The following is a 9,738-nucleotide window of genomic DNA, read 5'->3' as shown; positions in this document are numbered from 1 at the left end:
ATGACCTGCTCATTTTGTTATGAAACATCAGTTACCCAGAGCCTTGAACGTATCAATTACAGATGCAAGACATACAAGCAAAGCTATTTCAACATGACTCCTAGCCAAGTATAAAACTCCATGGTGGTGGAGCCAGGAAAGTGGTTGTAGGGGGTGGAAGGGAGAGGGTGGGAGGGGCAAAGGGGGAGGACAGAGGAAGAGAGAGAGGATATTCACAAACCAGTTTTTTATGTTTTCATTTCGAAGAGTGTGATCCCACCCAGGCAAAACTGAAATCCTGCCCAAACCTCTGCCCAGAGGCCTCTGATTGCGAGGACTCTATCTGAGCAAAGCTGTAGACACTACAGCTCTAATCCTCACTAGAAAAAAAAAAAAAAATAGGAGGCAGTTTATTATTAAAATACAAACGTGAAAATACTTCAAACCATTTCGTTAGCAGCAGAGTTCCCAATGCAACCGTCCCTTTATCAAGTTTAGATCACGAGGCTTCAAAGCATCTGTCTTGCTAAGACCCTTAAAAGAGCAGGGAGAAGGGGAGAGAAGACCCCTTTGCTCTTGGGGGCAGACGGTCCTTGTGTGAGGCTCTCTCGGGGTCTGTCTATTCTGACGGGCTACTCGGTGTGAGTCGGGCACTTTGAAACCGGCCGCCGGGCGCTCCGGCTCGGGGTTCTCAGGCACAGCGCGACAGAGTCAGCTTGGTGAGCCCTTCCGCATGCATTCGGTACAGCAGCTGAAACTCGGCCGGCAGCTGGTGGGATTCCTGCCACTTGGTGGTAAATTTGGTTCCTTTTTTGTCATAGTAATGGTACGGAAGGTCTTCCCTTGTGTTGGGGTCAAATCCGAAAGGCCAGAATCCATACAAGTGGATCTCCTCACAGACTGCTGACGCCAGGGTGTACATGAGAATACCCGTGCTCAGCCGTTTGGGCGACAAGTGCTTGTTTTTCCAGTACCTGTGGGACAATAAGCACAGGTGGATTCAGAGGCCAGCTGAAGGCTGCCGTCGATGAGCCACTGTGACCAGTTTGGGGAAGCGAATTTGTCCAAGTAACGTAACAGTCCTACTCTGAATCTATCCTGAAGACCACAGAAAAACTCTCAGGGCAGGGCCATCTACTTTGTGAGGTCCAATGCCAAATGAAAATGTGGGCCCTTATTTAAAAATTAGTCGAGAATTTCAAGAGGGCAATAGAGGGTTAAGCCAAGTGCCGGCCCTTCTAGCGCGGGCTCGTCTGTTACCGTGGAGCCCCACGCGTGGAGCCGTCCCTGCTCCCTGTGTGTGCTCAGTCGCTCAGGCATCCCGACTCTGTGGCCCTGTGGACTGTAGCACGCCAGGCTCCTCTGTCCATGGGATTTTCCAGGCAAGAAATACTGAGCGGCCCTGCTCTGGGTTGTCCTAAAGAGTGGTATCTCTGACTCACTGGTGATGCCGCAGAAGCCCACCAGTGGGAATGACCATGCCCCTCATACGTAAAGGGCGGATCTAAGGGGCCCTCTTCTGTTACTTCCTTACCCACACTCAGAGATTAAATCTTTCTTCGTGGGTTTGAGAAGATTGTGGGGCCTTATTTTTTTCTACCCTTTCGTGAAAACCACATTTCCTGTTCCTTTGTCTCAACCAAGAGCTTCCAAGTCCTTCTTTGACGTGCCAGAACCTAAGAAAAGTATTTACACACTTTCTGAATTTGTAAAAAATGCTCAATAAGGGTTGCTGTGCCTTCCATATTTAGATAGTAATTTGAAGCCTTGCTACCTAAACTGCCCAATATCTGAGGCTGATGTGGCGTGAAGGAGTGTGTACATGTGTGCATGTGTGTGCCTGTGCACTTGTGACTGGTGTGCAAGCATCCTCAAACTGTTCATGAATCAGATTTCCACAGACCGTACTTCCTCCAAGGTTTCGTTGAACCACTGTGTTTGGTCTAAGCCCAAGTGGGTCATTCTGGCTATGCCATGGGCCTCCTGAGAGGCTGGGGGCCAGGAGGGTCACACAGGCTGCTTCCGGAAGGTTCTGTAATATGCAGCTAGACCCTTCTTCACGACCTGAAGGCTTCACATGCACATTCCCCTTCCAGGTGAAATTCACAAGTTCAGTCTTTGTTTTCATATTCTTACCTAAGGAGTTAGAATGACTCCTGGCGATTCTTTCGGTACAGCTGTGCTTAAATGGAGCGAGAGGGGAGCAAAATGATGAAGTCAGAAAGACCGCAGGGCAGGTTGGCAGGATGCCTGGCTTCTAATTCTGGTTCTGCCCATTTTGGGCAGTGATGTTCAGTAAATACCTCGTTCTTTGTACCTCAGATGATATGTCTTTAAACTTAGAAGCTGGGTTATATCTTATCTTTATATCTTTATCTTAAAAAGGTAACCATACATCCTGGAAAACTGAAATAGCCCGTTTTTGTCTGTTATCTTTGTCATAATTCTTAATAGTGCCCTTTTTCTTTCCAAGAAAAAGTTCCGGCGCGGACTATAAATGCTGGCGTCAGCCTGCCTGCTAGATACACACCAGCTGATTACACGATCGGTCCTCCTTACATGAGAGGCCAACTACAAGATCTTAAATCTGGAAGATGTTAGAGGACTATAGGATGCCTACTATGTACCCATCTGCGATGTGATAAAAATTTTAGAATCCTTGTCTACCAGACCTCCCAGAACCCACTCTAACTTGCAGCAACACCTGGAGCGTATGTGAGGACACGGGCTGCTCAAATAGGGGACGTTAGAGGTGAGGCAACTTCCTCAGATTATTTATAGAAAAAAATTCTGCAGTTAATCTTGCTCTATAAAATTCCTTGCATTTTATAAATGTGTGTGTGTGTGGGCTCAGTCCTACTCTTTGAGACTCCATGGACTGCAGCTCACCAGGCTCCTCTGTCCATGGAATTTTCCAGGCAAGAATCCTGGAGTGGATTGCCAGGCCCTTCTCCAGGGGATCTTCCCAACCCAGGGATCAAATCCAGGTCTCTTGCATTGCAGATTCTTTACCATCTGAGCCCCCACGGAAGCCCTTGAATGCCTGCTCCCAATTCTGGCTGCTCATTAGAATCATCTGGGGAGTTATTAAGACATACCAAGTGCCTGAGCCGCTCTCCTTCCCCACCAGACAAATCACGTTAGGATCTCTTGAAGCAGAGCCCAGACGAGTATTTTTTAAATCTCTCCAAGTGATTCTGAGGTATAGCCAGAGTTAAGACTCATCAGATTAGAAGAAAATACTGTATCCTGGTTAATCTGTCTTTCAAATTACAGGGGATAACAAGCTGCTAAAATACTTTTCACATGTTTTGGCACTCAAATCTCCAATGATTAAAGCCAATTATACAATTTTGACTTGTCTAGGTGGTTTTCTAATCTTGGCCATCTAAAAAAAATACTCTTCAAATAAAAAGGAACATTTAAAGTCAATTGCATCTTTAAGAAAAACACTTGATTTGTCTACTTTAGTCGTTGGCATTATTGGGACGTAGCTGTCCATTCAGAGAAAATTATTGATTTGTGGTGATTTCCATGACTGCTTGTTAGGCTTACCACCATGGAAGGGGACAGGGGGGCTGGTGGAGAGGCAAAGCTGATGAAACACCAGTCCCTCCATTTGACACTTGGTTACCAGCTGGGGTAGGAGATTGAACTTCTTACCTAGAACCATCCGTTCATGCATTACAAAACGTCAGAATGTGTTCTAAGGTACTATGCTAACCACAACAACTAACTAATCAGATAGCTAGCTCCCACCCCCAAGAGATTACGATATTGATTTGCCATCTGGTAGGGTGTGAGTTAAAGGCAATAAAACATACACACCTGTTGACATGTTGCATTATATTTCCAGGCCAAGCCAACTGGAGCTTTAACTGACCTCTGTGTTCAACAAAAAAGTCAACTAATGTCCTGGTAACAGTGGCCGACGTATGGAAGAAAAAGGCAGGGATCCAAAGAATGGCCCCGTCAAGCTTTTTCAAACTGAGAAAAAAGTTGTTACGGTCCTGAATGGTCAAAAGGTTGTTGTAATATTTTTCCAGGATGCTGGGGTTGAAGGTGGTAAGGTTGGTTTTCCTTCCAACATCTCTTTGGAAAGCCTCCGTAGGGGCGAAATTGCAACGGAAAACAAAGTCTGACTTATCTATCTGTGATCCACACCGGCTCCCTGTCAGGATCCCGCTATTTCCAACCACAGCGCAAATGTTATAACGCTTATTCACAATGGGAGACACATCTGGAAGCAATGATCGGAAGTTATTGCTAATGGAGAAAACATATTTATGGCTGGAATAATCATAGTGCATCAGTTGTCCAATCCGAACACTATTCTTGGTCAAAGAAAAATTTTTTATTACATCGACATGCTGAAGAATTTCTTGCCTAAAATAAAAAGAGATTCATTAAATGTATCCCATTCAGAAGAATTGATTTTCCATCTTAGGTCTTACACTGTTTCATTCAGGCAAGAACTGTAGGCACACTGAACCCAAGATTATACATTCATAACAACAGAAGGGAGAACTGCTTCAGGATTACAGACATGCTCTAGCCTCTCAGCGTCTGGGTGTAATCCTCTAAGGCTTGTAAATGTTGTGATTTATGGCTTTCAGTTGCTGATTCTTTGGGTTTCTGCTCTACCCCAAAACTGTATTTGATCAAGGGGGAGGCATGGGCCAAACTGTGTGAAAAGATACAGGGAGACAATTTACACAGACCTCAAAGAGTTCACACTAATGCACAAACTTTGGCAACTTAGAGTTTGCAACTAGGGACTACTTGTTTGCTATTGGACTATACTGTACAAGGAATATCAAATACCACTGATGTCCAGATAAGAGTCAAATAGATATGAGTCAGTATGGTGCTATCTATTATTAAAATATAAAAATGGTAATAGCAGTGGGAGTAGTTGAATATTTAATAGAAATGAGATGATAATCTCATTATTGTCCTTTGAATAATGAAAAAGGAATCTTTTTCTACTTGATTATATAGAAACCCAATTGAGTTAGAGAAACCTAATGCTTTAGAAAAAGAAGCTATTGTAAATCCTGAAAACATGTGTATATTCTAAGAATTCAGAGGATAAACAGGCAAGGGTGGTACTTAGCACTAATTTCTGGTTGCTTTCATGTTGAGCATTAAGTGAAATTAACCATCTCCTCTTAAAGTTTCTGTGATTTAAAACACTTAAGAGAGATCGGTCATGTGTTACTCCGCTACTAGGTTCTCCAGTTCTAAGAAATCACATTGAACTTCCTCTGTCTTTTGCCCCCAAAAATGGCAGGAATGAAACTAAATGCTTTGCATACTATCACTTTACCTGGAATCTTACTTTTTAAAAAATTACTTCAATTTGTCAAAATGCAGAGTGACATACACTGAAGGCTTTAAACCAAAAACTTCCAAAGTTACTAAGTGTTCACTGCAAACTGTTACAAAGGTAAAAGTTTAAAGTGACACTAGGCAAATTAATTAAAGATTACCTAATAAATGGATTGAAAGAAGGGAAGTTTTGAGAAGGAAATATTGTTCTAATTGGTTATTTGGATCACATGGCCTAGTGTGGGGAGAACATTTTTATGAAGACAGAAATATGTTTTGGGAAATATATAATATATTTGACCCATGACAATTTTCTGGGCTGCCTAGAAAATTAAGTTGGATTAAAACCACAAAAGTTAAAAAAAAAACACTTCAGAGTTTTAGAATTAATCAATTATTATCATGGACTAATTTTTAATTAAACAGTGTTTTAAAATTTTTAATCATAATCATATGACTCTATGCCAGCTTTTCAAGTAAATATTTTCATGTACCATGGATAGCTACTGAATTTGTTTTAATTCCATATTAGATTAAAAGTGTGTGATAACTAGAAATTCTATGACCAAAACACAACACCCTAAACAGACTGGTAAAATAAACTTTTGTAAAATAAGTATTCATACCCCTAATGAATACACTAGATGGCTCACATTCCATTTAGCAGTGTAATTATCCCACCAAGAAGGAAGAAGTAATGACTTATCTGGGATTGCTAAGAGTAGACCAGAAATCAGTGAGGAAAATACATACATTTGCATAAATCTCATCCTTCTTCCCCCACCTCAAAAAAGAAAGGTTCATACACATACACACACACACACAAACTCCATGTATAAATGAAGCTGGTATAAGACAACGAAGAGTAATTTTGGGTAGCTTTTACAATGTATTAAAAGCTATAAAAGTTTAATGAGAACAATCAGGTTAAAAAACCAAAACCATACTTAAACATCTGAATATATTTGGGCTGAGATTTTTCACTAGTAATTTGTTGGGGATAAAGTATAGTGTCTTCTGTATTTCAGTGAGACAATACTTTTTTACTTTTTTTTTTCTTTTTCTTTTCCCCAATGAGGGGTAATGAAAATGCATTGGGTGGTCTTTTTATCATTAACTTTTTTTTTTCTTTTAAAATAAATGACTTTGGCAGTATTAGCCATACATGTTAACCATAAATCATGGTGCTCAATTAAGCTCAAGTTAAAGAGAATACTGAAAACAACTTTTTTTTTTTTGCTTCTTTTCAAATTGGCCTTATTGATGTTTTCCTTTTATGAGGGGGCACTTCATAAACAGAAAAGGGTTACTAATCAGACTTTGTGCAGTCAGGCCAAGAAGGCAATGCAGATACACCTTGGGTTGGGGGGAGTGGATTTCTGTTGTTCTGTTATGATTTCGTTTTGTCTTGGTTTTGAGCTCCAGAACTCAGGACACCTCCTGGATCTCCTATCCTACCTTTGATGTAAAAACGCTGTCCGATTAAATGTCCACTTAGGTCTGGCTTGGAGTTCATGGGTCACAGAATGCGGGAAGGGCACCAGAGACGAATCTAGAAGCTTCAGCGCAAACTGCGACCTGGAGAGGAGCATGGGGACAGACAAGCGCGCTGGGCTCAGCTCGGGGACGCCACGGGAGCCCTCAGGGTCCGGCCTGGTGGCGGCGGGGCGGGGACGGCGCTGGGGGGCGGCTAGTCGGTGCCGACCTCGGTGCCAGCCCGCCCCAGAGCCCCCTGCTCGTCTGGGCCACCTTCGCTCCCCACACACACTCGGGAGGAAGCGGGGGAGCCGGGGAAGCCCGTCTCCATTGTCCATCCCTCCGGGCGCGGGAGAGACCATAAAATGGCCGTCTCGCGGAGAGCAGGGCCGGGAGCCCGGCGCTCGGCCCGAAGCGGACGCGCCCGCGGGGCCGGGAGTCAGCACCGCGGACAGCGCCCGCGCCCGCGCGGAGGGCCGGGGAGTCAGCACCGCGGACAGCGGCCGCGCCCAGGCGGGCCCGGCCCGCGCGCCCCCGCGCCGCCCCGGCGCCGCGCCCCGATTGATTTTTGGAGAAAAGGGCAGATGAACCCAAGACCCCGGGGAAGGCTTGGTGGGGGGTGGGTTGGGGGGGTGGCTTCTTCCTTAACTTCTTCCTTCCCGAGCCTCGGTCTGACTGCAGCCCCTGTCCCCTGACCGTCCCCCTCCGGACGCCCGCTCCACTCCTTCCCCGGGTTTCGCACCTCGGGTCTGGCTGAGACCTCAGGGTGCAGTTCGTACTCGCCGCCCGCCCCTCTGGAGGCTCAGCTGGCAGAGCTCGGGAGGTGGGGGCGGTCACAGTTGGGGCAGAAGGTCCCCACGAGCTCCGCCAAGCTTCGCCCGGCGCCTGCCTTCTCAGTCCGTCCTCGCGCCGGGCGGTGACTTGGACCCGGGGCGAGGGGAGGCGGCCCTTAGGCGGCTCGCTTCCCGCAGAGGGCGGGGGGGATTGCGGAAATCCCGGAAAGAGCTGGGGGGGGGGCGGGGGGGCGGTGGGCGATGGCGGGGCGGGGGTAAGGATCGAGGTCGAGGACCCCAGGGGCTGCCAGAGAACAGACCCGCGCCTGATGGCTCATGGGCTGGGGGAGGAAAGCAGGAGAGCGCGCCAGACGAGTCCGGCGCCTGCGCCATTAACTCTCCCCGGTCCGCGCGCGGGGTAGGCGCTCACCGCCACGCATGTCCATCTCTCCATTCCGACTCCCAGATACACACAAGGCCTCTCCATCCACCATCATTCTCCTTAAACCACCCTCCCCACCCCCACCCCACCCCCCATTTTTGAAATGGGGGAAGGGATGCCAAAGAAGAATATGAGAATGCAATCACTTTGATGAGGACGACGTCTGGGTTTAAAAAAAAAAGCAGGAGGTGGGTGGCGATGGTGTTAAGAATCAGAGCGAGGCATGGAAGGACCACGCAGTTATCTTGCCCAAAGTGTCTCGGAGAAGGCAAAACACCCTCCCTCCCCCCACTCCCCGACCTCCCGCCCCCATAAACCAGATAACCCGTCGGCGCCCAGAGGCCCCGCACTCACCGGAATCCCGCGTGGAGCATGTACATTCGGGGCGCCCCCGGGTTGGCGTACTTGGGAGTGGTGAAGATGCTCTCCTTTTTCAGGGACACGTAGCTGATGAGCGATAAAATCAGCAGGGCGACGCTGAGCATGACCAGCCCCAGCACACTGGCGACCCGGGCCATTTTGCAATTTCTCATCCCGGGCCGGCTTGGGATCAGGAAAAGCGGGGAAATCGGTCCATTGAGCGGCCAGCAGCTCGCTGGCGTGTCAGTGTGTGTGTGAGTGTGTGTGTTCGCGCGCGCGTGTCAGCGTATGTGCCGGGGGGAGGGGGACCGGGCTGGGGAGCCGCGCAGGGGCCCGGAGGTAGGGGCGGGCAGGAGCCCCAGAGAGAAGCCGGGCCCCGGAGGCAGGGGAGAGCCGGCCCGCGAGGCTGAGCAGGGAGACGGAGGGTCTGCGCAGCGCCGCGGCGCTGGAGCGGCGCGCCGTGCGTCTCCGGCCGCCGGCTCAGGCTCCCCCACGCGTTTCCAGCGAGGCTGCCATCTCCTCTGCCGCCTGCAAGACAAATGTGATTGGAATAATGTTACAGTTCGATCTAAGCACAGGATTTAATTAATGAACTCTAATCTCCCAAATAACCGGGGGAGGGGCGGGAGAGGGAGGGGTGAAGGGGAGGTGGCAGAGGGAGGCGAATTGAGGCTCGGAAGGCTGCAGTCCGCTTCTACCCGGCCTTCCCCGCCGAGGGTGCCGGCGAGGGCGATGCCTCTGGCCAGACAGACGCCCAAACTTAGTTCCGTGGACTGTTCATTGCTTTATAAGTATATCGTGGAATACAGAGATAAGTAACTGGGTGGGCTGTCCTGGAGGACCCACACCAGCTGGGTGTTTCTGAGATGCTGGTTTTTGGAGCAGACATTAAAAAGCTTCTCTTCTCACCACTGAGCCCGGTCCCACGGATCATCACCTGCCCTAGCACCCCACGAGGAAGCCCTGGAGAGCCACTGGGCCTTGTGAGCGTCTCAAACCTTCTTGGCATTTTCCATAATCTCTCCCCTATCCACTTGGGTTGCCCAGCGCATCTTTTACTTCCCTCTAGAAGACGGGCCGTGCCTAGCAGAGCTGTAAGGTGAGCTATGAGGGTGGAGGGCTGGACTCACCCCCTCTTTCCTCCCAGTGTCTGGTTCCCAGCACCCTGCAAGTGGACGACAGGCCCGCCCCAGAGTTGACCAGGACTGGAGCGGGTCGCTCTGATTTAACTTTCCATTTCGCGCTTTTCTGACTCACCCCTGTGGCCTGGCCTTCAGGTTGGGAAGCTCAACTTTGCCCTGAAGCTTCGCTTAGCAGGGACCAGAAGTCACGTGCGTGCTTAGTCGCTGAGTTGTTTCCGAGTCTTTGCAACCCGTG

General features: G+C 48.4%; 1 protein-coding gene across 1 annotated transcript; it reads right to left on the bottom strand.

The window, feature by feature from the left end:
• Positions 1 to 670: 670 nt before the first annotated feature.
• Positions 671 to 8,807, bottom strand: ST8SIA3 (ST8 alpha-N-acetyl-neuraminide alpha-2,8-sialyltransferase 3). The gene is made up of 4 exons (XM_065935184.1): positions 8,356 to 8,807; positions 6,769 to 6,888; positions 3,808 to 4,365; positions 671 to 953 (listed from the first exon to the last, which is right to left on the bottom strand). Exons 1-4 carry the CDS (start codon positions 8,532 to 8,534, stop codon positions 671 to 673), a joined length of 1,140 nt encoding a protein of 379 aa, XP_065791256.1. The 5' UTR covers positions 8,535 to 8,807.
• Positions 8,808 to 9,738: the final 931 nt, after the last annotated feature.

The sequence above is a fragment of the Muntiacus reevesi genome, chromosome 4, assembly GCF_963930625.1.
Source record: "Muntiacus reevesi chromosome 4, mMunRee1.1, whole genome shotgun sequence".
Taxonomy (NCBI): Eukaryota; Metazoa; Chordata; class Mammalia; order Artiodactyla; family Cervidae; genus Muntiacus; species Muntiacus reevesi.
Note: the sequence above shows the minus strand (reverse complement) of the source record. Positions and strands in the feature narration are given on the sequence as shown.

What these genes read in the sequence shown, in the direction of transcription:
- ST8SIA3 (XM_065935184.1), bottom strand. Translation starts at nt 8,534, where the DNA reads ATGAGAAATTGCAAAATGGCCCGGGTCGCCAGTGTGCTGGGGCTGGTC. An exon ending in ATGCTCCACGCGGGATTCCG is followed by an intron (nt 6,889 to 8,355) that starts GTGAGTGCGGGG and finishes GCTCCTCTCCAG; the next exon opens with GTCGCAGTTTGCGCTGAAGC. An exon ending in ACAGCGTTTTTACATCAAAG is followed by an intron (nt 4,366 to 6,768) that starts GTAGGATAGGAG and finishes TTTTTATTTTAG; the next exon opens with GCAAGAAATTCTTCAGCATG.